The sequence below is a fragment of the Channa argus genome, chromosome 15 (assembly GCF_033026475.1).
Source record: "Channa argus isolate prfri chromosome 15, Channa argus male v1.0, whole genome shotgun sequence".
NCBI lineage: Eukaryota > Metazoa > Chordata > Actinopteri > Anabantiformes > Channidae > Channa > Channa argus.
In genome coordinates, this window is record NC_090211.1 from 12,867,720 (window position 1) to 12,895,054 (window position 27,335).

At 40.1% G+C, this 27,335-nt stretch overlaps 2 protein-coding genes across 6 annotated transcripts in view; both read right to left on the reverse strand.

The window, feature by feature from the left end:
- cyth1a (cytohesin 1a) overlaps positions 1 to 11,280 on the reverse strand; it is a 37,278-nt gene extending 25,998 nt beyond the window's left edge. The window contains exon 1 of one of the 2 annotated variants that reach the window (XM_067478015.1): positions 11,040 to 11,280. In XM_067478015.1, coding sequence (XP_067334116.1) covers positions 11,040 to 11,058 — 19 coding nt within the window. In that variant the 5' untranslated portion in view covers positions 11,059 to 11,280. Of the gene's footprint in view, positions 1 to 6,133; positions 6,516 to 11,039 lie in introns of those variants that run through there. The other variant, XM_067478013.1, reaches the window with a different exon arrangement.
- An 832-nt stretch (positions 11,281 to 12,112) lies between these two features.
- On the reverse strand, positions 12,113 to 26,945 carry usp36 (ubiquitin specific peptidase 36). Of its 4 annotated transcripts, XM_067478009.1 has the most exons (20): positions 26,825 to 26,945; positions 23,721 to 23,986; positions 23,373 to 23,594; positions 22,520 to 22,630; positions 21,033 to 21,135; positions 20,859 to 20,926; positions 20,572 to 20,642; positions 20,400 to 20,482; positions 20,178 to 20,289; positions 19,937 to 20,077; positions 19,720 to 19,820; positions 19,493 to 19,631; positions 19,020 to 19,382; positions 18,382 to 18,606; positions 17,825 to 17,949; positions 17,023 to 17,718; positions 16,435 to 16,655; positions 15,180 to 15,371; positions 14,955 to 15,070; positions 12,113 to 14,805 (listed from the first exon to the last, which is right to left on the reverse strand). In XM_067478009.1, exons 2-20 carry the CDS (start codon positions 23,971 to 23,973, stop codon positions 14,674 to 14,676), a joined length of 3,474 nt encoding a protein of 1,157 aa, XP_067334110.1. In that variant the 5' UTR covers positions 23,974 to 23,986; positions 26,825 to 26,945; the 3' UTR covers positions 12,113 to 14,673. The 4 variants fall into 4 exon arrangements, with proteins under 4 accessions (XP_067334110.1, XP_067334111.1, XP_067334112.1 ...); XM_067478010.1 differs by lacking the exon at positions 23,373 to 23,594; XM_067478011.1 differs by lacking the exon at positions 26,825 to 26,945 and having other exon boundaries at positions 23,726 to 23,864.
- Positions 26,946 to 27,335: the final 390 nt, after the last annotated feature.

The following is a 27,335-nucleotide window of genomic DNA, read 5'->3' on the forward strand; positions in this document are numbered from 1 at the left end:
TGGAGTGTTTATGCAAACTGCCAATTTACATCATGACAGACTATGGAGTGTAAGAGACTTTTTGTTCATGTATGTATAGAAAGATGCGGCAGGTTTCAAGAAATTCTTAAAAAGGAATTTAAAAGAAATACTTGACAATCATAATTATAAAAATACAATTAAACAATGGCCTCAAATGTTAAAAGATGTGCAATAACAAAGAGTCACCCAATGAAGGAGCTGAATGCAGCTCACTGACTCCAGACCTGGTGATATTGTGAAATAGCTGTTGTTCAGTCTTATGATAGGATGTTGGATTACTTTGTACTTTCAATTGACAAAACCAATGGTCAAGAAGGTTCCTAGAAAAAGAGATGCTTTCACTGGGCCCTTTCCTCTGTCCAATGAATGACCATTTAACCAATGTCAAAAGATGAACCCGTTAACTTTAAATCAGCATCTTATACAGTGTGTACTCATCATGTATTATAAATGTGATCACAAAAGAAGAACGACAAAGGAAATAGTAAGTAAAAAAATAACTAAAACTCATGATGTGTGAGGTCCAGAAAGTTCTTACACAAACTGCATAAAGTAACGAACTTGTGAGGCACAGGTTATAAATAATAATGGTAAAAACTGATGTAGCAGAAGCAGATATATATCCTGACATTTAAAATTCATCCTGCACTTCCTAAAAGTGGAAAATGCTCTCGCTCTTAAAAGTCATTGCATTAGGAAAAATAGCCTGTGACCATCCTATTAGAAGAGATGTCAAGACTGACATCTGCTGATCATTTGCAGTAAGTGCAGTTCTACTTTAATAAGCAAGAAAATCTATGTTCAGTACGGAAATGCCCCATATTACTATTTAGAGTACATTTACAATTATTACAATGATTACAATTAGAGAGCTTGTTGGCTTATAGAGCATAAGGCTGGTGACTACACACCAATGAGAAATAAGTACACCACACACGGAAAATAGCTATACTGCCATTAAGATTATTACATTCAGAGGCTTTCTTTGAAATAATCAGAGGCCATAGTTTTGTTCCTCCATGCATGACTCATTGCACATGCTGATTCTGAAACCATGGGCTTCTTTTTGCAGGTGTAGTCAGAAGTAATGAGACCTTAAATTAACCCTTCCTATAATTTTCTAGGAGAGGCATTGCAGACCCGAGCGATTAATTACTGCCATGAGTCATAAAAATACAAGAATAGACTTACAGCTCAAGTGTCACTTTTCTAATATGGACGTACAAAAAATGGTAACACTTTACATTACAAACTGCAACTTATATAGAGCATACACAGAAACTTATGGTAAGATATGCTGAATAGCATAACTACTTCCTTTCAGAGAATCCCCCTAAATTTATAAATATACTGCACATGTAGAAATGCAGCTGTTAGAAGATATGTCTTCACAAATCAGTGTTAGGAAGAGGGTGTGAAATGCAGAGACTTCCCAATGAAGTGCGATAGCTGAGAGCTTCTCTGTCTTAGACAAGTCATTCTTCCTCAGGCTATTCTGAAAGCATTTTGCATTCAGTTCAGCAGCTGATATGGTTACCTCAACAAACACTATCACAAGCTGACAAAGCAATTGTTCATTCTGTTAAATATGCATGAGTCTGACTGCTAAGCAGTGTTGAGGAACTGCAAAATAAAACCCCTGATGTTCATCGATGGGATGCATCTGTGGGCATGAAAGTTTGATGAGTTGGAGGCCAGCTTGTCAACATGTTCACATTACAGCAATAGTATGTTATAAATGGCTGGGACTGCCTAAAAATCACTAGCCAAATTCATTCTTTCCCCTTTCCATGCAGTCGTTAACAAGCCTGTTCTTGATAACATTTTCCAAAGATAAAAACCAAGAATTCTGAGAAAAACAAATCCTCCCATGCAGATTTTATTAGGCTTACAGAGCTGTTTGGATTCCCACACACTCCTCTTTGAAGCAGCTCATTGGCACAGTCTTTCTGCATCTGAAATACATTTAACTTGTATAACCAAACCACCTAAATCTTGTGAGAAAACACAGTGCACATGAAATCAGTACTATAAGATATCAACATGTAAGCCTCATTAATTACTCACCGTGAATACTTTTTCTAATATCGCACATATTAGAAAATAGCTACATTTATGTGTGTGTGTAACAGAAAACCAATCCAAGAAGAGGACACAGCTTTTTGATTCAACTGCATGTACTGTACTATTGCTGATGACACACAGCTCTTCCTGTCCTTCCACCGGACGACTCCACTGTCTCATCGCGCATTTCTGCCTGTCTCTCAGACATCTCAGCCTGGATGAGTGAGAGACACCTTCAACTCAACCTCTCCAAGACCGAAGTCCTTGTCTTCCCAGCCAGACCTTTGATGCAACACAACATCAGCATCAACATTGGATCTACAGTGATTGTCCCCACTAATTCGGCCAAAAATCTGGGGGTCATCATCGACGACCAACTGAGCTTTAAGGACCACATCTCCTCAGTCTCTAGGGCTTGCAGATTTGTTCTTTACAACATCAGGAAGATCAGATCCTACATCACGGAATATACAACCCAACTCATTGTACAGGCGCTGGTCACATCTCGTTTTGATTACTGCAACGCTTTGTTGATGGGGTTACCGATATCCACAATCAAACCCTTGCAGATGATCCAAATGCGGCAGCTCGCCTCATTTTTAATAAGCCAAAAAAGACCTCAACTCACTCATTCAAGTCTACAATCCTTCTTGCCCGCTGCGGTCTGCCAACGAACAACGTCTGGTGGTCCCAGCGACACATAGAAAACACCAAGCAAAACTGTTCAGCGCAATGATCCCACGATGTTGGAACGAGCTACCAAACGCTGCACGCTCAGCTGACTCTCCCAATATTCAAAAAACTGCTGAAAACTGAACTCTTCCGCATCTTCCTATGCACTTGCAAATCTCTTAATAAAAAAAAAAAACCCTTCTGCTCTCTTGCACTTGTATCTCGTGAACTGTGAACACTTTTCTGATAGGACTTTGCTTTGATGTTTTCTCCTTGACTTAGATTTTTGCTGCCTTGTACCTCACTTGTAAGTCGTTTTGGATAAAAGCGTCTGCTAAATGACTAAATGTAAATGTAAATGTACTGTATGCAACTTACAACAAGGGGTGGCAAGTAGATTTCTTGGGGTCTGTGATGGCTCTCCCTGCCACCACACAGTCCGGTTAAATGTCATTAACCCACCTGCACTACACATTTTGCTTTCTTTGATTTACATTTGATAATTTAGTACATTGAGCATATTTTATTGTACAGATTATTAAATAAGCCGTCATTTCATTTATGCAAATTCAGTTTGTTTCATAAGTTGGAAGTACATTAGATTCTATTTGTAGAACACACATTTAGTTTACTTCTGTACAGTCACACTTTAGTTTAATTCTTATTGCTTGAGTTAATTGTTATTTCAGTGCAGGTGGAGCTGTTGTGATCTTCGGCTGCTTGAGCGACATCTTGTTCGGCTGAGAAAAAGGATGCACCCCAGGAATGAGAACATCTAAACAGAGGAAGTTGTCAATGGGACCATACCAAGAGCCTGCTACCTTAAGGGAGGGATTGTAATTTCTATTTTAGTATTAGTATATAGGATTATTTAGCTATGTTTGTTAGTTATTGAATATAGTTGTTTTGGGTAATATCTCATTATTGGCAGTTAGTAGATTTATTGTTAGACAGTATAAGTTGTGAGGTTTCTCAGTTTAATGAGGTTTTTCTTAAATGGTCCGATCAGCCATTATATATGTTTCTCTGTGTGTTCAATCTGTGGGTTAGTTTTGTTTACTTTGTTTATGTAAGTAATAGTCAGTTGAGTCTAGTTTCCTTTTGTTAACTCCTTTTATGAGCCTTATATTTGTGACTTGTTTTTCATATTTTGGGTAAACAAAACCCCTTTTTTTTCAAAATCAACTGTTTCCTTTTGCCTGCTTGCTCAGTCCCGTACAGGGTCCCACAAATTCTGCTTTATATAATAAATAGTTTTCAGTTAATTTTCAGTTTTGCAAAAAAATCCTTTTTGAAAGGTCAAATAGAATGTGCAGTTTGTTATCCTTTATAGAGATGTAAGTTCTGTTTATGTTCAATTAGACCTCAGAGTAGGAAGGGTTCAGCATCATCACATTATCATCCTCACCAAACTTAACTACTGCACATAACCTTCCTCCAGCAAGCTGACTCATCAAATATTTTTGAACACTCGCTGCTGCTGACACACTTTGTTTGTGTTTGAAACCATGTCCTCAGCTGTCCCTAGAGACACAAGTAAGTGACAAGGTGAACTGACCAAATCTAATGCTGACATGAATCATTACATACAGATACATTTTTTCTGAGTAAGAAAAACAATACATACATAGTAAATCTATCTAATTACTGTTATAACTATGGCTAATTTACCACCATGGTTTTCATTAGGGCGCTTACGAGTTTGGCGTGTGGAGCTATGGGCACTTGGCATTTGATTGTAACTGACTGACATTGTAACAGTAAATACACTGGCTGCTATCACTCCCATCCTGTGTCCTGGGAAGACTCATTGCGCATGTTGGGTCACACTCACTGTGAATGTGAATGTTTGACTCAAAGTAACATTTAAAGTTAGAAAGGACACTGACATAACTCTGTGATGGGCTTTATTAATTTACATGGAAAGGACATGTAAAAACATCAATTTGAGGCATATGATGTCTCTGTGTGAAGAGTGAGTGAAGAGTTTTGCTCATGTTTGCAATTTCTGTAACCACACATGTCAAACAACATTTTAGGAGAGTTATAATAGTGCTGCAGGTGCACTGTGAACTTGGTGGACAATCACTAGATGAGTCAGGCATGAATCACTTGTATGATTCATGATTAAAACCTGAAACACCACCACTTACAGTCCACTGCCTAATCTCGGCCAACCACTTGAGGCCCAAAATGGAATAGCTGCCATCAAAACATGAATGTTTTTATTAAAGTTTCAGCGAAAAAGATGAAAGCTTTGGGAATATATCCCTTCACAATCACCTGACAAATTGGACTAGAGGCTGACAACTATTTTTGGTCCTTTGAAATTGCTGCTGTCAACAGAACAATCCAGATAACTTCCCTCTTGAATATGCAAAGTTACAAAAAAGTCAGCACCCCGCTTTCACATACGTACCCCTAATGCTGATTCCGTTGTTTTGAAATCACTGAGAAAGCATTGCTTCCCCTTGCTACGCACTCAGTCAGCTGATTCACCACAGCACAGCAAAGCTGCTTTAGTCATGTCAACGCTGACTGCCAACACAGTTTCAAACGCTCCCTGACACCACCCTGCAGTGTAATTTATTGTAATGAAGTTGCAATACTTAACAACCAACCCAAAACAATGGATGATGCACATGTCAGTTTAATCATGAATCTGATCATGTCACTACAACAGAATAAACAGTCTAATCAGAAAAGTAAGCGGACAGATGGTGAGTTTAAACAAACGACTAAAGAGACTAAGATCTGCTCCCACCTGCTCCTTCGCCTGTAATTCAACAGGTGAGGGTTGTTTATCCAGGTCTTAGAAGAGGTAATCACCAGTAAACACAACAGTGCCATCCTTGTTATCGAAGGACACAGCAGCTACTAGCAAGTGCAAGAAAACACGTTTACAAGCATGACGGGGGGCATAAACATTAGCCGCTGACAATGCAGAGAGCGTGTGGCTGACACCTGAGGTTTTGGTGTTGTTGTGCACTACATGATTCTGCTAAAGGGTAGATCTGCTCTGGGAGTAATAACATTAGCTCACCCTCTGTCAGAGCAGAGGTTTAGGTTGCGCTAAATGAAAGAGCTTCTTTAAGCCACAAGAAGCTCCCTCTATTTATGTCCAATGGTTTGTTTTCATCTCTGGTGGTGGAGCAGTGTGTTGGAGCCAGTGGTCACAGTAGCACACACACAAGTGCACTCAAACAGTCAACAGGTTGCAGAGCGAAGACATTCATAGCTAATACTTATAACAGTAAGAACAGATAACAATACACAAAATCATACATTTTTTCGCCAGTGTGTTGCTCAGGCCAACAATCAACCAGCATCATCAGTATCGCAGCACACAATACAAGGCCCACAGTTGTGACCTTACCTGAAGCTTGCTGGAGCTGCTTCACTGCCGGACACAAGAATGTCTGCAGGCTGGACACACAAAGTTCACTCACTGTCCCCATAGCTGCAGTGTGTAATGTGTGAGTGGTGTGGCTGTTATTGGCTGTATTAACGTCCAAAGAACCTCTCTTGATGGAGAAAAGGGGAAGCTGCAAAGGCCCTAGCTCCCCGCTGCAGCTGCCGACAGCCACTCTGAGCTCCCAGCCGTTCAGTCCATGGAGAGATTCCCAACTATCGTGTCCCACTCTGAGTCACTCTGCTTCACCTAATCCCCCCAGTCAGATGAGTTCTCCCTGGGGACAGTCTCTCCCACTCGCTTACTTTCCTCTCCTCCTCGATTAGAATGTGCAACTTGCTAGGGCGATGAAATCACTTCTGCTTTTTCCCTGTTCCCCTTTTGCGCTAGTGTCTCAGCCTCCCTCTGTCCTCTTCTGCTCTCTCTACCTCTCTCTCTCTGTCTCTCTCTCTCTCTCCCTTTCTCTCCCACTTGCACTCTCTTGATGGTTATTCAAGCAGATATTCTTAGACTTAACAGATTGCACACTCAAAAATAAAAGCCAGGTTGTGTTTGAAACTATATATTAGTGTAGCTTCAGCACACATTTCTCTTTTCTTTAACTTTTGCTGCCACCAAGTGCCTAATTGTTTTTTAAAGAAAGCAACATCATAAGAAAAGTCGGTCAAAGAAACAAGAGAGTATTGTAGAACTTTTGTCATACTGAACTATTGACAACATGTTGCTCTGTCTTCTGTGGTGCAGTTTTCAGTTCCGCCTCTACCCTGTATTGCTTTTAGCATCTAATCATTCATCAATTTTGGATTTAAAAGACTAGTACATGAAATAAAGATTTCATTGTTGCTTGGCAACGGGGTAGGAGAAATGATTTGCTGCTGGGCAAAACTCAGTGAGAATTTTTTTTTATTATATTATTTTCACACCAATCAAGTCGGCGTGGTTCAACCACAGACGTGTTCATAATCAATGACCATTCGTTTCATTTAGAATTTTCACTGGGCGTGTAACAAAAATGAATACCTCCACTGGGTGCTGCTCCACCTGCTACCCAGAATTAGCTTATCTGTCAATCATACAATGTGCCTTTTTAACAACTCTTTAACAAGCTATCAGATTCATTAATTACGTACTTGATTCTGTCCTCGGTGTCAGTCATGCCATCAAGGACAGAATGCCTTTCTTCCAGCTAAGTGACATGTTTGTGAATGTGATAAGCTATGAAATCACTTTCGATCTAACCATCACTGGCTAGTTCTAAGCCAGAGGGCCAAGTGCCTTACAGTGACCCGTGAATGAAGAGCAAAGTCAGTCCTGGCCCCTTTAAAGTGCTGTAGCAGCAATTCTCTCAATGGAGCAGCCATGTCAACAGCTGCACAGCACAAAGTGCAGTCAGCACAAATCTTTCTCTTCCTTTTTTTCAGTATGCATATTACCAGCCTGTCCCCCCTCCCACTCGGCTTTACCTTATAGTCTCTCTCTGAATATTAGGTTGTGTTTACAGAAACTCACAGAACACCTGCAGAAAGTATGAGCATTTAAAAAGGTGGGTGGATGGTAGAAAAGATAGATAGACACATACATACCTACATACTAGCAAATGGTGAAGAGCCATTGAAAATGTAAATGGAATGCTATAAATAGTAATTGTCAGTCAGTCAGTTACAATGAAATGCCAAGTGGCCATAGCTCCACACGCCAAACTCATAAGTGCCCTAATGAAAGCCATGAAGGCAAATTAGCCATAGTAATAACAGTAAATTGCCATTCATTATGATTGATAGTGATATTTAAGAAAGTGCAAAAACTATTAATGACTTTTAGCACAAGAGGCAGTCACTGAGAGCATCAAAAAACATGGACAGCTCTTAAAGGAAGGCGATCATAGGTGTCCAAACTGCGCACGCACAAGCATTAAATATTGGACTGTTCACAAGAGTCTGTGCTAAATAAACACACACACACAAACACAGTCAGCTGAATTTACCGATGCTGTATTCAACACCTTTTAAATGGAAGTAGGAAACTAGAGCAGTAACCTCTTGTGTCTCAGCACTGTCAAAATAACTAGTGTGAAACAGTCACATTCATAATAAAGTAATTAATCCTGTATAGGATCAGTATTTACCATTGGCTTTTCTTTTGCTGATTCCACAAATTGTGCTTCCAGGAGGATCTGCTTAAAGGTCTCATATATAATATGTACTGTATGACTGGCCTTCAACTGCATCTAAATAAAGTTTCCTTTAGCAGTTACACATACATGCCACCAAGTGGACAAAGCATGCAACAACATTTTTGTCTTTATTTCTTATTAATGCCAGGAAGTTTCTGAGTTTACAGAACAGCAGCCTTGCTCTAACTCAGCAATTATACATATAAAGGTAAAATAACTAAGCTGAACACTTGCACTAACAGAAAATCAGAAATACTTCAGCGCCACAGTCAACAGTCTACTAGGGGATTCCGGCGGAAAATCAACCAAATGATGTTAGAGCAGTCAGGTAGGTAGACAAGCATTCTGTAAGGTGAAGGAGTTTCTCCAGTTGAATATGAAAGCTATAGAAAGCTTGTGATCTGTGTTGGTGGAATTGCTACATAGCAACCTAATGTTAGCATCACCTTCAGTGACTAATAACTGGCTGCATGCACGAGCACGCCTGCTTGAACAACTCGACTGAATGTCCTACAAACCTATACTGAATGTGCTTAGTCACATCTTCCTGGTAGCATTGTGCCATATTCATTGCTCAATTTTCATTTCAGCTGTGTAAAAGGCCTTAATTTCTTTGTGTCTCTACATGACTGATGTACAGTCGATGATGAAACACATATTATATGCAGGTTTAAAGTTATATATAGATTGGTTTCATACAGTTAGGAAGAAGAGAGATAGCAGCACAAGAAATGATTTACATAGACTTTAAAGTTCTTCTCTTTTGCTGCTGTGCTTGGAGCTTGAGAGGAGCTTACTGCTGGGACAAGCCTGTCTCATCATCACATGGGTAAAGAGTGACAGCATCCAGTGGGAAGACAGCACATTTCAGGACCAGTAGAAGCAATATTATTTCTGGTATATTACTGATTCAGCCAAGTAGGAGCAGTAGAACTGAGCAAGAGGTGACACCCATAACCACAGCAACCACACGTACCTGCTACTCTAGTGCAACACACCTATGAAGAGGCACCGTTTCCTTTGTGATCACTCACTTACATCATGCAACGAGAAACTAAGCTACATTAAGATGTGCAAGTAGATGGCAAAGTTGCACGGGGAAAAGAAGGCAACAAAACAAAGACAAAACCATCTCGACATCGTCCAGCTTAGAAGTGAACCTTGAAACAGAGCCACACCCAGTGAATCCCAAGATATCTGATTTCGGGTACCAGCACCTAGCAATATGACCGGTACAATGTGCACAGTATAGTAATCCTGTCATGCACTTCATGAGGTGATTGCACATCAGCAACATCACAAGGTTATAAAACACCCTGCAAGTCTCTACATGATTTTTTTTTGTTGTTGTTGAATAGTCTGAACCCCCCAAAAAATGAAAGTCACGTCTTAATAGTTAATGGATTACTTCTACCCTTCCTCGATCTTAGGCTTCAATTACGCTCTAGTCACACTGCTCAGGGACAGAACAAGCCATTTGACTTGTACTCACTCATTCTAATCCACAGCCGATGATTTGAATAAGGAGGTGTCAGGGACAGTGAAAGTGTTATATGAATTTGGCGAGAGCTTCAGCGTGTTGCTTCTCTTATGCCTCACACTTAAGCAGATAATTACATAGTATTTGACTTATACTTCAGCTGAATTGCAAGTACTGACAGGGGAAGATTACTGCAAATGGGTATAATAATTCTTCTCTGGGGCTGAGAGCAAATATGCTGTATAGCTTGAGTGATATGTCAAAACGGAATCAAAAGGCCAACACTTTTTTTTGTGAAGTAAACATTAGTAATTGATACTCTTTTTACCAGGAAATGGGACATGAAAAACGTATGAGTGCAAATCAATAATATCAAAACTTCTTTATCTCTTATGTATAACTTACAGGAAGCTGTCCCTCCCTGTGACGGTCTGGCAATGAGGCCATAGCTGCTGGTTCTATTTTGAGATGCATTACACTCATAAAATCTAAACTGCTAAATAATTGAGATGAAGTCTCTATCTCGGCCTAAGCTGAACCATCAGCTAGCTCATCATAGCCTGACATCATCAGAGAGGAGTCATCCTTTAGTGTGTATGATGTCAGGGCATTGCATTTTTGGTAAAGATTGTTCATTTTTAGCAATAAGGGCAACTTAATTAAAAAAAAAATCATTTTGTAAAACTGTGTCAGCTAAAGAGTCTCAGAATAGACAAATAACTCAGCTTGGATTGCCTTGATTCTCTTAAAAGCAAAAACTTTATATTTCTCAGTGCATTTATTTTTCTGTACTAACGTGTGAATTTGTGTCTCAGCCCTGCTGTCATAGCTGCAGTGTGATGCTCAATAATTCATCATACAGATCTTTTTATATCCTTTTGGCTGTGAAGACCACAGAGGCCACCTGTTTTTAAACTGGTTTACACAAACCCAGCCGGGTAGGCTACATCTTTTCCCATGTATGCCTTTACATTAGATAAGCACATAATAAAACGTTATATAATATAGACCAGGACTTAGTCTGCAGTAATATCATGCTGTCGTTTAAACAGTCGCAGCCAGACTGGCAGCAGTATGAACATCTAATAGACTGTCATTTGTGATCATTTAGCACAGCAGAGCACGACCACTACAAACAGTAGTGCTAAACCAAGAAGACCCTCAGGGTGCTGCATAATGACCTGGATCTAAATGCCAAACACTCTGTGAAGACTAACCGCAATTCTCCCCCTCCATCCCGGTGGTCCTGATGCTGCTGCAGGCGTCACTGTTCGGGAATGTTTCCTCACCAAACGCCCGCTGCAATCCGGATCCCTTCTATCTTCCTCCCTTGCTCGTCTCTTCTTCACTCTGCCTCGCTCTCCTCTCCGGGTTTCAACTTGATAACAGGTTCTGTAAGAGGCGAGCTCACTCTGAGGCGCCACTTTGCACGTTGTTGCTGTTTAGTTTGTCCCCAGGTGCCTTTTCAGAAGGCTCTGTGTGTGTGTGCGTGACCGCTGACGCGCATCCAGAGAAGCCGGTGCACATGCTGGCCCCTCCCATCCCAGATGTGATGTCACGCTCTAACTTCGACCAACAACTTCGCTGAAAGCTGGTAAACAATAATGTCACCAATTACCAGCATAAAGCTTTGTGGGCAGATTTAAGCATATGACTTTTCTTAAACATGTACAAAAATGTTTTGTATTTAGTTTAGTTTAATAAATTGTTGAATCTCTTTTTTCAGTTTAGGGATTTTGCAATGAATGTAATTATTATATTATTATTAGTAGTAGATATCAACTTCACCCTCTAAGATTTAGCATCGAGGATCTCCTACAGGTCTGGCTAATAAGTGACGTCACACCAAGTGTGAAAAATACCCATTGTGTCGTCCCTGAATAAGGCGTGGTCAGAAAAGATAATCTCGTCCCAAACGCTTAGCATAATAAATAATATACGCTTTTGTTGACACGGCTATATACAAGCTAAAGACAACTCAGTTGAACTAAATGACATAATTGCTCTCAATCTGCCTGTTGTTGGACGCTTTTTAAACCTCTTGCTTTTTCTCTTTTTGGGCACTTTGGTCACCAAGTTTTTAAAAACTTACTCTATCAATAAATATAAGCTCAAGTAGTCGAACAATATTCATACATAATTTTATGTATGAATGATGGATTTACCCTCTAACCAGTAACACAGGAACAAACGTGGATTTTGACACTGCACTGCTAAAAGTATTCATTTAACTCTTCTCAGCAATTCTCACATCATAAAAGCAGTAGAAGACAGAAAAGTGCACGGCCAGTTCACTAAAAGTCACAACTTTATTGCACCGTCATATTTACCTATTGTGTGGCAAGATCCACTTTCATTATGAAAGGTCACTACCATGGTCAGAAAGGTGGTGCAAAATACAGATCCATCAATGCAAACATGTGGACTGCCCATTCAAACTGATAAATGTTCCTCTACATCACTTGAAGAGTCACACCCTACATCAATTTCACAGCTGACAAGCATATGTGAATTAGACTCTCAGCCTCTCATACTGTACATAGTGACACAGGAAAGGTCTTAAACAGACAACTCTCTTATACACAAATGAAGAAACACATTTGCAGATAAATTCTCAACATCCACCAACTTATCCAAGTATTAGCATCATATTAAAGATCTGTCTTTTCTTTCTTAAATTATATATTTATAACACTAAATCCTATACTTTTTTATAGCCAATTCAAGGCAACATCTCTAGAATGAAAAGAAATGCATGGGCCTATCTTTACAGCATTGGAGGGAAACACAGGTAGCACAGGATGGACTGTACAGTCTTCTACACTTGCAAAGCATTTTGTTATAACACTAGTTTCTCTATGCATCTGTGCCCAGATTGGTGCAAGATGATCCCATGTTTTCCACAGCTGAAATAGTGTGTATAAAAGTTTCTACAGGATGTACAGGATGTAAAGTTATGGTTAAGGGAGAGGGACTACTCTCATATGAAACAGTTGAAATTGATCAGAAGTGAAGATGGGATACAGGAGGTCTCCATTCCTGAGTCTTAGCCCAGTTTCTTGGTGACGAGCATGATCATCAGAAAATTGCATAGAGATACAAGGGGAAAGAAATTAGCATGTGGCAGTCCCATTCTAACACAGTGCCTTAAGTATAAAACATAACCCTTTCATTTCAGTACAGACAACAGTTTGTGATGAGGTTTGTTACAGATAATAGAAAGGTCAGATTTCCAGGCTGAGAGCTTCTGAAAGCTGAACTGAGGAGATGAGCTACATAGTTTAATAGCTGCACAACAGGAAAAAAAATGAAGAAAAAAAAATAAAAACCCACTCCCATCTGATTTCCTTCAACAACCACAAACTCCACTCTGCAAATGCACATCGAGCTTTCAGAACATTACCAGGTAAACATACTGATAAGATGAAAGTAATCGTGTCAAATGGGTTGTTCATCATTGTCAATGCTTTTCTGGCCTGTTTATGTAAAACAAAAAGCATTTAGTGATCTGAAATGATCTAGATTGTAAAGAAACAAACAGTACAAAACTAAGAAGAACTTGAAAAAAAAATACCATATCACATTTTTAACGAATTTAAAAACATGTATATATTAAGAAAATGGTGGAAATTTCAAACCCTAATTTTGCCAACAGTATGAAGGCAAAATTTGGTCCTTGTAAGCAAACCATGTGGCACAGAAACTGCAGCAAATAAAATGGCAACAGATAAAGGCATAAAATAACAAGATTATACAAAAATCTAAGATAATAAAAGTTGCAATCTGTAATTTGGTATATAATCATTTCAGGTGAAGGGTTTAAAAACAAAAAAAGGTCACTTTTTAAACATCCAACTTACCAAGCCCTTAAGTCTGCAAAAGCAACATTGTTGGTTGAGATTGTGAACAGTGGCCAATATGAGCCAAAGAGCTGCAGATACACTGTCACTATTAGTCTATCCTTCACATATATGGTAAACCATACTTAATTTCATAGTATATCAGACTTTTGGTGAAATAACCAAGGCTCAAAGAATATCATCATACAGTAATTCATGAGACATGAATGTGTTGAGATTTCTGTTAAATACTGCATGCATAGAAAAGCCCCATCCACTTACTGTGGCATCTGAATTTAAAAAAGGGGTTAATTGTCCAAATCCAACCAGCCAATGAAAACAACATTTCATTTTGGTTAGTTTAAACTTGAGATTGAAGGGGCTGCCAGTCAAACAGATAATGCGCTACTTCTGACTCAGGAGTTTGAATCTGAAGTGAACAAAAACAGAGAGAGAGAGAGAGAGAGAGAGAGAGAGAGAGAGAGAGAGAGAGAGAGAGAGAGAGAGAGACAGAGGCAGAGAGAGAGAGAGACAGAGACAGAGAGAGAGACAGACAGAGGCAGAGAGAGAGAGACAGAGGCAGAGAGAGAGAGACAGAGGCAGAGAGAGAGAGACAGAGAGACAGAGACAGAGAGAGACAGACAGAGGCAGAGAGAGAGAGACAGAGGCAGAGAGAGAGAGACAGAGGCAGAGAGAGAGAGACAGAGGCAGAGAGAGAGAGACAGAGGCAGAGAGAGAGAGACAGAGACAGAGAGACAGAGGCAGAGAGAGAGACAGAGGCAGAGAGGCAGAGAGACAGAGGCAGAGAGGCAGAGAGAGAGAGAGAGAGGCAGAGAGAGGCAGAGAGAGAGAGAGGCAGAGAGAGAGAGAGGCAGAGAGAGAGGCAGAGAGAGAGGCAGAGAGAGAGGCAGAGAGAGAGAGAGAGAGAGAGAGAGAGAGAGAGAGAGAGAGAGAGAGAAAAAAAAATCTGGAATACAGTATTGTGTGATTTTCCATTCAGCCATCTAAATCCTCAGCGACGGGCTCCAAAAACTCTCTTCGCTCCCGGTGTTACAGACCACTTGTTTTTCCTGTCCTGTATCTTTTGGAAGATGCTGCTGCCACTTCTCCACTTCTCCCTTTTATAGTTTTTCATTTTTTTCACCTGTAAATTTATAAAAAGGCAATGTTTGAGAGTGGGCAGAACAAGCAGTCTCGTTGCTTGTTCTCATTGCTTGTTCTCTTACTATCTAGGAAACAACAAACTTTAAGCAATATTCATATAATTGTTTGAGGAGTTCATTTTGTCCTCACCTTTCCCATGTCAAAGTCTTCATCCCACTCATCAATCACAGTGTCATGCATGGCATGGTGGACATCTTCAATGGCATCTCTACTGATAGCAGAGACCTCTCCATCCCAACTGAGGACTAGATACAACAAACAAAATATAGCTTTACATATGAAAACATTGTGATAAACATTATGAAAACTACAACTTTTTATCTATGGGAATATACACAACAGGCAGCATCTTACCGTTGGCTCCGTAGGCTTTATCTGTGGCATTCCTGAGCAACTCTTCTACCACACCACTTGTCTTTTTCCCATCCCAGGTTACAGAAGCAGCACGAGTCAGGGTGTCGTCTCCAAACACACTTCCATCAGCTGCTGGTGCCTGGCTGCGTTTGTAACCGTCCTTCACTTGGCTGTCCCACACTACCACTGTGGCTAAATTTGGGAGGGAAAAAAAATACAAACAAATAAGCACAGATAAATCAGTGATTACATCTGGCACTCAAATGTGGTAAATAATGTTCTTGCTGTGCAACTGTGAAATAAATGGTCACTCCCATCAGATGCTTCTGGTGCTGGGTGATTTTCACCAATTACCTCTAATCACTATAGAAGGGTGCAGTATGTTCTGTGCTAGCATGGCAAGAAGATTGAGCATTTCTTACTGCAGTTTGCGTAAAATACATGCAAAAGTATTGGGGCCAATTCCTTTACTGATTCCTGTAAACTGAACACATTTGGGTTTGACATCAAAAGATGAATTTGAGACAAGAGATCAACATTTCTTCTTTTATTTCCAGGTATTTACATCTGGATCTGATATAGCGCCTTTTGTTTGAACCCACTTATTCATGTGAGCAAACCTATTGACTGTCAGATGTGTTTACTTGCTCAGGTGTGTATAGAAATAGCAAGAGTTTCAGATTTGGAATTTTGTCTCTTCAGACTGCATTTATAGTTAAAAGATGTAACCAACACACAAACCAGAGTGCTGTCTATGGGTGAAAAGTAATTGTGAAGCTGAGAAAAGATGAAAAATCAATCAGAGCCATTGCACAAACATTGGTCATGGGAAGAACTATTTGGAATGTCCTGAAGAAGAAACAAACCACGGCTATCCTAAGTAAAAGACCATAAATGGATAGACGAAGGAGAACAACAGCAGAAGTATTGCAAGAGCTGTAAAGAAAGACCCTAAAACAACTGTTAGTGAACTCAGCAACAATCTCCTGAGGGCAGGAGTGAAGGTGTCATAATCTACTGTTCGCAGAAGACTTCATGAACAAAAGACAGAGGCTACACCAGAAGAAGCAAACCACTTATTAGCAAGAAGAATAGGTCAGGCAGGAATTTGCCAAAAAGTACAGAGATGGCTCAAAAGTTTGGGGATGTCAAACCCAAATGTTTTCAGTCTACAGCAAAAACAAAAGGGATTGTCTTAACTGTTCCAATACTTCTAGAGGGGAGTGTATGTGTATGCGAGTCAGGATTCACATACCTGTGCTTTGTTTGCTTTTTTTGTTGCTCACTTCAGTGTTTTTTTTCGGAGGAGGCTCTGCTGCTTCAGGCTCATCATGCTGTCCATCTGAACATCGCTTGCTCTCCTCCCACAGTGTCACCTCTTCTTTTAGTCTCTTCTTCTTCATCTTTAATTTCTTTTTTAACAATATTATTTCTCCCGTGTCATTTTGAACAACTGGGGCCTTCAGCTCAGAACTGCTGTTGGGACAAATGTTTTGAATCAGCTAGGTCAATGTGCATATTGCAAAATGCAGAAACAATCATTTTACCCGCAGTTGCCGTTAGGTTTTCCAAGCTTAAGCAAATGAAATATTTTTTAAAAGCATGCCTAATATCAAAGTCTTTACAAAACATACAAATTAAAAACATAAAAAATTAAGTCTGAAAAATACTTATTTCTAGTTTGATTTCTGTAATCATCGGCTGGACATGAACACGGGCTGAGTAACCGGCTGCTGTTTATAGAAACGAAGCTTTGTGCATTGGCTGGAAATTAGGAGCTCATTTTGAGGAAAAAAGGACACACAAAAATAGACATGCAACTAACTAAATTAGCAAAGCCCACCTTACTGTTGCAGAGCATGCTGGAGTTGTGTTCTGCAGGGCTTCCACAGGTTGCATCATCTTCTTTCTCTTTTTCTTTTTCCGCTTCTTAACCAATACAGGGTCCCTTCCTTGTTCCGTCTGATTTGACCCACACTGCACTGGGGCTTTGGTGGCTATCTGAGGCTTTCGCTTTGACTCTTTAGCATCTGGATGGCATGTTAGACTCCATATTCCACTTTGACACCAATCCTGGTCCTGGCTTGGGGCGTCCAGGTGTGATGGGACACACACCCGCTCCTCTCCCTTCTGCCCAGTCTCATTCTCCCTCTTTCGTTTTTTCTTCTTCTTCTTGCGCTTCTTCCCGCTGGCTGATTCCATGAGGTTGGGCTGTGTTACTGTTGTCGGGGTCGTGACCGGACCTGCGTCACCCTCCATCTCAGAATGACGGCGCTTTTTTTTCTTCTTCTTTTGTTGGACCTTTTCAGCTGAAGGGTTGCTGAAGTCGGGTAATTGGAGCCCAGAGCTGAGGTTACTGGAAGACTTGGGTTTTTTTGGAGTGGGATTGTGGAGCCCATTTGCTTCAAGGGAAAGGCTGGCATTTGGTTCTTGCAATGTGGAGAGAAGGGATTGTTTTTGAGGGCTCTGCTGTTTAAAAGATCCACTAGATTGGACAAAAGGTGATGACTGCACTTTAGATGAATGGAATGAGCTAGCTCTGGGGAGAGAATATGAGAAGACATCTGCATTTGTTCTGCTGTTGTCATTTCACATGGACAAATTTCTTATGAATTTTTTTGTCATATATTATTCACACTTAATACCTGTGGGTGTGAGAAGGTGAGGCAAAAGTGAGGGGGTTAAGTTGATTTTGATGGTTGGGGTCACTGGACAGCTTGCGTGGCAAAGGGGGCAGAGCCTCAGTGTTGCTCGGACTCCGGCTGAGAGCCTGCAGTTATCGACATAAATAAAAACTTGGTGGTCTAAAGAAAATAGTCATGAATGTGACAAAAATAAGGATGAGATTCAAACAAGGAAAGGGGACGATTAAGGGGATGAAAGGAAAAGATGGGGAAGAAAACAAACAGGATATGGCAGAGAAGAATTAGAAATGGTTAGAAAAAAGAACAAACTGAAGGAAAAGAAGACAAACTCTAAACAAGTGCTACCATGTGGTTGATTAGACAGGCACACTGGAGAAATAAATTACACAGCAGAAAACAAACTAGAAAAGGAGCTTACTTGCCTTAATTAAAGTATGTATTGAATTGGTAAAATTTGAGATATCAGTGTGGAGTGGAATCAACATGAAACAAAGGTATTATGAGGTTTCATTAAGACAAGGAGTGGTGCTGCCGCTTTGAATGGGAACAAAGTTCACCTTCTTGGCTGACAGGGCCAGTTTCTTGGCAGGTGGAGGAGACATGGTGCTGGTGGCCTCAGCTGTAATGTTGTTTAGGGCCGGGGTTTTTATTTTTGCTGTCTTCTGCTCCTCTGTGCTTTGAGAGTGCTCCACGCTCTTAGCTGGAGATGCCAGGCCATTGGATCCTTTCCGAGGGGTTGCAGGAGTTTCTCCTACAGGTGCACTTTTGGGACCCACGGATTCCTTGTTAAGGCAATCATAAAACAGTGGTTAGGCTCCTGTGCATTAACACAGGACTTTATTTTAGATGCTTAAACTCCCAAGAAAAACAAAAAAACAAACTGTAAAATCTCTAATAATATAAATACCATTTTATAATTAAACACTGAGAGCCCAGATTATTTTACATTTATTAGATTGACAAAACAATTATTTGACAACTATGTTGATATTTATTCATTTTCCCTAGTTCCAGCGTTTCAAATGTGAAGAAAGTTGTGGTGTATATTTTTTTTCCAATTTCCATACAAATAATTGTCATATAAATAAAAGAATTAACACATTAACAATCTAAAATATTTCTAATTTGCATGCTATGATTATAGAGTTTTTCATATAAAACATGGAATTAGATGATTTTTCACTGTAAATGTTACCTTTGAGTCAGTGGTGTCGGCAGAGGAAGAGTCAGACAAAGATTTAAATGAGGTAGATGCTGCCATGCCTCTGCCCTCGCCACCTTGCTTTTTATCTCCCTCCGTCCTGCTGACCCCGTTGTTGGAAGGGGTCGGTGTGCTGCTGCGGAACTGCACCTGGCTCTGAGGAGAGGGCTTCTTCAGCTTCTTAAAAGGTTCCTCAATAACCGTGGGTCCACCGGGCACCTTCGGTGGCCCATTAGAGGACGACGTCCAGCTGGACAGTCTGGGTTGAGGCTGAGCACTCACACCATTCCTAGAAATGGGCAAGCCCAAACCACCATCCATAGACTGGATCTTACGCAGATGTGCAGGCTCAAGTTTCTGTAAAGAGGAGAAAAACTTTTACTAAAACTAAATTGAACCAAACAGGTTAAAACACAGGCTTCCACCACCATTTTTAAATGTTTTATGTTAAGCAGCTTGTCTTCTACCTTCGTAACCTGCGGAGAGGAGAGAGGTCCGTTCAGGTTGGATCTCTTTATCTGTTCAGATGACACACTGTTCTTCCCTGGATGCAGCACCCCCTGCTTGGTGGCCTGCCCATCTGCATTCTTCTTGGTTTCAGGGATCCTTTAAGATATAAACAGGCCTCCATTTTATTTAAATATATCCAGGAGGCACATCTTTTTTGATCTCTTACAGCACCCTAGGGCCATACCTCAGGTAGAAGAGCACATAAGCCTGCTGGTTCAAGACCACTTTGATGTTGCTAGAGTGCACCATTGAATCATTCATTTGGTACCATTGCCCGTTACTTGCCTTTAGGAAACCAAAGACATAAACATAGGCAGGTCAATGTCCTATTCAATACCAGATTATATTTCAGTTCTAAACTAGAATATTAGGTACAGGATCACCAAAGACCAAAGTCTTACCTTGACGTAGCAATAGTAGTGGCCAGCATGACAACTGTAGCCAGAATGCACCAGAACAGCATAGAGTCCATACATAACAGGATCTCCTGAGCTCTGAGACATGTAGGGGCGGATATTCAGAAATTCTGGGTATCCAACATCCTGGACAAAGATGAAAAAGATGGACAGAATGATCAAAACATGCTGCAAAAGGACGTACAGCTCTTTGAAACATCCAATGGTGTGAGACTTGTGTGTAAACCTTGGTTATTTTTCCTCCACTGAAGTTGGCAAACCTCTTCAGTGAAAGCGTCAGTACATTAGATGTTCGATGAACTGTGAAGCGTTTGGTAGCTGGGACTTTCTTTTTGCACCTTGAAAGGAAAGAAAGTATGATGTGTTTGAGTCTTCATATGTTGATCTGCCAATTCACTCAAAAATGTAAGATGTTGCAAGACTAGTAGCACACCCAAAGGACACTCACTTGGCACACATGTAGGCATTCTCTCCACTTAATACATCTGGTTTAACAAACAGTTCCAGGGCTCGCACAATGTTTGCAGCTTGCTAAAAGACAAAATAGAAAGAACTTAAACATTATTATGTACACATAATATTTTCATACAAATAAGACAAATAAATTTTGTAAAACTTACCCGAATCTCTAGAGCAATGTCCAGGTAAGGGTCATATGTGTCTGACACACTTTTACAAATAGAGCATTTCACTGAAAGACAAAATTTTACACAAAATCTCAGTCTCATGTACTGATTGTAATCTGGGGAGTGTCGTAAAATCTATTTTGTGTTTGTCATTTGTATTCTGACACCAACATTTTTACTTCTCTAAATCAATACCACACTATCAAAAGCAAAAGATTAGAAATTTTAAAAAAGTTCACAGCATTAAGGCCATATTTCTCCATATTTCTGTTTGCCAATACCTCTTGACCTGAGGTAACCTCCAAAGATCTGGTGAACCAGCGTTGTGGCCTGGGTTTGCCTGTCTAGCCTAGAAAAAGGAAAGAAACAATAAAATAATCAAAGACAGAATATAGACAAAATAATATTTACCAGAAAACTAACAATACTGATTAACACTTAAAACAAACCCTTACTTGGGGTAACCATTGAGACAGGCTTTCTGCATGGCATCTATGGTGTACCGCAAAAATTCATGGGCATCCTCCTGGCTTCCAAAGCGAAAATGTCTGGCAATTTCTGTGGGAGGAATAATATGTTAGATGTTTACTATTTCAGTGTTTTATGATAGCAATTGACATTTTCACTACACCACATACTGCTCATTTTTAAAGCAGCAGGCCAGAGTGTGGTTTTAACTATTAAAGATATTTATGCACGGACAATAGTCACATAATATATTATAAAGTAGTAATCAGTAAAGAAAGTGTTGTAAAGTTTAAAGCAATATTTCATGGGTACTTACAGTTGGCCTCTAACGTTAGTATCCTCATTCATCTTAGACAAGCAAGTTACAGTCACTTAGTAACTTCTGCAAGCTGACATCTCATCTAAAAGTCTCACATTAAAGCTAATGTAGCTCTAAACCTTTTGCCTCTAGTGTTATTTCCTAATGGAAGAAAGGGGAAAGTATGAGCTGGTAGATTTATAATGTGGTCATCACCACATTCCCAGCTTAGCATTCTCATTTACGACAATGAGTCACTGCTAAGCGGGAAAAAGGAATAAGACACCATGCACTAATGACCTATTAGGGCACTTTCCAGAGACATGGGAGGCAACATCTTCAATATGTGAAATCTGTGGGCATTAGCTAGGTGGGTGGTGGTTTTATTTTGTTTGTAAGATCTCAGCTGTGACATCCCGAAGAGATTCCAGGCTTACTTGCAGTAAGCTCTTTGATTTTTTTTTTTTTTAATGACATTGTGCCGCATTTGCATTAATTTTTTGGAGGGTGGGGTGGTGGCGTTCTAAGCAAGATGCACAGATGTTAAATTTTCATTGTGCACATTTTTATTGTTCTAGCTGAACTGGCACATATCCCACTGAAGGAGTGGGAATCAGCTAAAACCCTTAAACTATATAATACATGCATTATATCACAAAGTCCTAGTTGAAAGGAAAAGCTGCTACTCTCAGCCCGCAGTCACAAGGAGACAGAGAGGGCATTGTAGAATGAGGGAGGGAAGAAGGGGGAGCGGAACAGGGGAGGGTGTCAGAAAAAAGAGGCATGGGCGGTGGAGACGTGATTGCAGCAGTACATAAGGAAGTAGTGGGCAGGTGGGGGGAGGGATCCTGTGAGACTACGACACAGTAGCTCACAATGTCAGGGTGCAACTTGCACCTCATCCCTACTCTCCACTGAGTGTTCATTCATAGCCTGCAGCGTCACCGCTCGACTTAATGCACTGCAGTTACTGGCTATTGTCACACAGGACAGCGTGGCCAATGTTGCATCATCATGCCTCTAGCAGAAATTATCCAAAAGAAAAAAAAATTAAAAAATAAAAAAAACTTTTTTTTTTTAAATCAGGTGACTCTGACTCCTGATTAGCTAAAACAAACTGTAAAATCAAACTGTAAAATCACAGTCACACAAACATATTTAAAATAGAAGCCTCACTTTTCAGGTCTCTGATGAAGGAGACAGGCTTGATGGCATTGCCTGTGTTGGCAAAGGCTTGGATGATGTGGTTCTGCATTATACAGATCATACAAAAGCCTGACTGGTGACCTGAAATGCAGACAAGAACAAAAAAAAAAAATTATTAAAAAAGCAGAAATATATGAAAAAAAGTGTTATGGTGACCCTAAGGAAGATGGACTTTATTCCATTCACATCACACTGAAAAGGTCAGTACAAAAATACAACCCACAGTAAATACAAGGTAAAAACATTTGTTAAACATAAACTAAAGAACAAATCAGTCAAAATCAAGCCAATAGTATCCATGAGAGTACTGACATGCAGTGACATTCTAATACTGTTCTGATTTTATTTATACATCAGAAAATTGGAAATATGTTTGCATTAAATGCAATCAGTTGGTAATATATTTTATCAATTTTTTTAGTGACGCATATTTTGGGCTGTGGTCCGTGCAAGCATCTCATTTATTGTAGGCTCTAGTAGACTATTAGTGGCTTATAATAATACGTTCCTTTTTAAAATGTTGACGTAATTGAAAAGTTCATAAACTGAAGATGATTAGCGTTGTAAATGCATTTTGTTTATATCAATCAAACAGTTAGACTAGATAGATAGTTAGACTAATAGCAATTCAGCAGCTGCTTTAGTGTGCTTTTCATTGTGACTTTAGCCACGTGTGTAAAGATAAGAGGTACAGCAGCAGGGTTTCAGTCATCTCCCAAAGTTCGAACTCTGTCAGTGTGTGTAAGGTTAAGAAAAAAATGTGAGGGGATAATATACCTGCTGCCACTCTGGCAGCATGAGAGAGCAAGATTCAAATACTCACAGGCACGGCTGTGCTCCTTTGAGAGTAAGTAGTTTGCAAGTGGCGGGGTGTAGGTGAGACACTGCACTGTGGAGTTAAGGAAGCAGGTGTTTCCAAGGTTGTGGAGGCCAGCTCCCACCCTATACACGCGCTCCCATTTGAGGGTAAGCTTGTTCCCTGGGAAGAGCATCTTCTGTGGGGCAGGGATCCCATCGCTCTGGCCCCCAACCACGTTCTCTGAGACTGAATGAGGAGTGCAGCCAATTTTTTGACTTTATAAGAGAAGTAAAGTACTGAACACAAAAGGACAAAAGGCTAATTCGGAAACAGTTAAACTATAAAACTTTTCAGTTCATATTGAGAGTTTACCTTGCCTCTTTATTTGGGCAGGCTCTGTTGCCTTCTGCCCCGTAGCACCCTCATTCCTGGGATTGAGGATAACGTACTTGTTCTTCAAGCTGTCCAGTTGATAGGAGAACCCCTTGCTGGCAGGCTCAAATTCTATCTTCTGCAGAAGGACCTTCTTGGCAGAAGATGCCAACAGTTTGTTGAGGTCACCCTCATCGCCTGTCTCCTTTCGACCGGGTTTTAAGGCCTCCTTGAGTTTATCCACTATCGGCATTGTTGGAACATCACTGAATAAAAAAAGTGGATTAGGAGTCAGTCTTAGAAACTTTGTTAACAGTACCTTAAAAGTAAGACAGCACTAAACAACAAATAAAGCTTGCCTATTCAATTTTCTTGTGTCATCTTACTATGGCAACACCCCCTAACATAACTGAAGCAAAATAAACCTTCCGTTTAACGTATCCTTCATTTATGTCCCTATTAACACCCCTGTCTGTTTGTGCTTCAGTAGGTACCTCTCCAGGCCACGTATCCTGACTTGGCCCCGCAAGCGATATAAGTGCATCTGAGGAGCCAGCTGGGTCTTGGCAGCTGTCTCCACAGTTATGCAAGACATCAGACATTGGTAACATAGGGTGGGGGAGTGAGTATGAGATAGGAAAGGATAAGCATGTAGAGCACATAAGGTGTTAGCAGCTGCTGTCAACTGCTAGTGCAAATTCTCAAACCAACCATTTTTGCTTCCCTCAATATGTTCATTGTTATCTACCATGTGGGATGTTTCTACTGTAAATCAACGATTAGTTGTATGAATGATAACAAATTTGGCTCGAAAAAAAAAATTGGCCGCCTGCTGTCCCTTTAAATGCATTGGAACTGGGAGCACAAAAAGATAATTTCAGTGATAATCGTGTGTGCACATTTCCACATTAACCATCTGCCAGAATCAGCCTAGTGAATGACTTCTGATGTGTTATTTTCTACAAAAAGCAGCAGGCTGGCAAATGTGTTCAGCACTGACTGAATGGTGAGTAAACCAATCATTCAGTCTCTTACTGGCATTTTACTCAGGATGTTGCGGAGCTGCTCTAAGCACAACAGACGTTTCTATAAGTGGCAGCATCATAGCTCAACAACGAAAACACCGAAGGCATGGAGTGCCATGAGAGTCGTGCTCATCAGAGTGGGCAGTGACGTCATAAGAAGAGAAGGGGCTCAACATGTGTTATGTGCACAAGGGCATGATGACCTTCACGTGGTGCTGATACTAATACAGATAAAACTAACATCACAGCCTGGAGGGATACAGCTAACTGCAGGCAGCTATGTTGATGAGCTATGTAGTTTTTTATCATAACAAAGGTGTTTAAATGGCCCACTACATATGACAATTTGTCATTTTATTTTACATAAAAATGTGAAGCTCCTGTTGGCATGAAGAATATAATAACAATAATAAGTCATTATCTTATGTTCTGTCACTGAAGACTCCAAACTTGAAACTTTAAGGTGATGTTAGGGGAGTTACTACTCGCAGTGATAGCTATGCACAAATAAGCACATTGATTTAGGAACAAAATTTCTTCTCGGTCCAGTATCTTTTTAAAAACAAATGATGCATTTGAGGGTGCAGGTATTCCTGCAACCAAGATAGAATGGTGTATTTGCATTTGTATTGTACATTGAAAAAAAAAAAAAGCTGCAGTCACATTCATTACAGTAGGTAGCCTCTCTGGCTTTAGTTTAGGGTGTAAATCTACATAATGTTTTTAAATTTCCCTCCAACTTCCCTATATGAAAATATGTCCATGCTTATAGCCGAAAAACTCGTAGAAGTTCAGATTATGTCATCTCGTCGCTCAAGAAAAGCATGATTCCAAACTCTATAGTATGAGCGACGAGATGACATAATCTGAAATAAGGGTTCCTCCAAGCGATGTCATCCAGGGGCACTGATTAGAGCTGGACATTTATTCCTTCATCATCAACTATTTTACTAATTAATTAATAACCCATTTCTAGTGAATTATTATTATTCATGCTTCTAATATGCAAATATTTGCTGTTTTTGTCTTTAGGTTTTAGACTGTTGGTATGGGAAATAAAAATCCAATCTATCCAATGTAAAATATTTCTGACAAATTATTACTATTATTAAAATAAAATTCAAAATTGCCAAATTAATATTGAATTTGGCTTTTTGGCTGTGTATTCATATCACTGCAGGGCACAGAGCAAAACTATGGGGGTCTGTTGATGATTTCAGAGGCTTTCAGAAAATATTGTTTTCACAACTGGAGTCCACAAAATGAACCATGTGAATAGGCATATCGCTATTTCTTTGAGATATAACCCATGTTTAATTCAAGAGGTACAACTTTCTTTTGGCAACACAATAGTGTTCCTGGTAATAGTGCTACTAACATTACTCCTTTTGAAATCCAGATAACAAATTTAGCAACCACAGAGCAATGACTCTTTACAATATTCAATATTTATATAACTATTAAGATTCTGGAATCACAAGTATCGACTCGGGGACTAGAAATGCGTGCGTTGGACTTTAAGGGGATCACACAGTAAGTAGCAACCTCGGCTGCCATCGTATCTAAAAATCGCACCGTCGTTTCAAATTGCTAAGACAACAAGTTATCAATCTGATTTCACAGATTCTTACTTCAGGCAATTATCGATTCAACATCATACAGGCGCCGGGTACCCTTTCTGAGCGGAACTCAACTCTTCGGGCCAGTCACCATAGCCTAAATGCTAACCTGAACCACAGCTAATGTCGACCTGAACGGTCGCAAAATTTGGCATAAAACGTCGCCATTACTTTGATAGGTAGGTAACCCTTTGAATATTTATTAATATGTCTTTTTTTGTCGACTGTGTCGTTTTCTGCTTTATAATGCTTGACAGCAGCAGCAAATTAGCCACTGAGCTAACTTAACGTGGCGAAAGCCTCCAGCCTCCCTCAATGCTGCAATGTGGGTTAGCATCTCAACGTCCAGGTGGCTAACATCCCCTAGCTGCCGCCTCCTGACTGTTTCGTGGATCCGCATCTACCTAGAGATACATCCTGACAAATGAAAGAAGCAAACACAAATCGCTTGTCCACTCACCTTTCGTTCAGTCGTCCAGAATCGTTGACAATAGAGAAGTCTGCTTCCTCAGCTATAGCTCTTGGGTCTGGTATTTTCGCCCATGCTGCATTATCAGAGGGCGGCGAAATCTATGACGGACAGAAACCAAAGACCAATCAGAGAACAGGTCATGCCGTAGCTAAAAGCTTCAGCCAATCAGCGCTCAGACTGACGTAGCTCTGTAGGGAGAGAACCACACGTGACTATCAGCCACCACTGTTTACCATTGATGCAGTGGGTACTGTACAAGTTTTCTCGTTGCTTCTGATTTATTTAGTTAAATTATAGTAAAATATCACCAAGTTAATGCAATTTAAATAATTAATAATAATGATTGATATTCCGTAATGAGAATGTTGGAGTAGCATCAGAGTCATATAAAATGGATTAAAGTAGTTTAAGTGTCGTTGATGCTTAATTGAATACAACACATTGCACTGCTATACTGTAATTATTTCTATTTAATTTCATATTCTAACATTTTGAGAGA

What these genes read in the sequence shown, in the direction of transcription:
- usp36 (XM_067478009.1), bottom strand. Translation starts at nt 23,973, where the DNA reads ATGCCGATAGTGGATAAACTCAAGGAGGCCTTAAAACCCGGTCGAAAG. An exon ending in TGTCTCAATGGTTACCCCAA is followed by an intron (nt 20,927 to 21,032) that starts GTAAGGGTTTGT and finishes TCCTTTTTCTAG; the next exon opens with GCTAGACAGGCAAACCCAGG. An exon ending in GTGGAGGAAAAATAACCAAG is followed by an intron (nt 20,078 to 20,177) that starts GTTTACACACAA and finishes ATCTTTGTCCAG; the next exon opens with GATGTTGGATACCCAGAATT.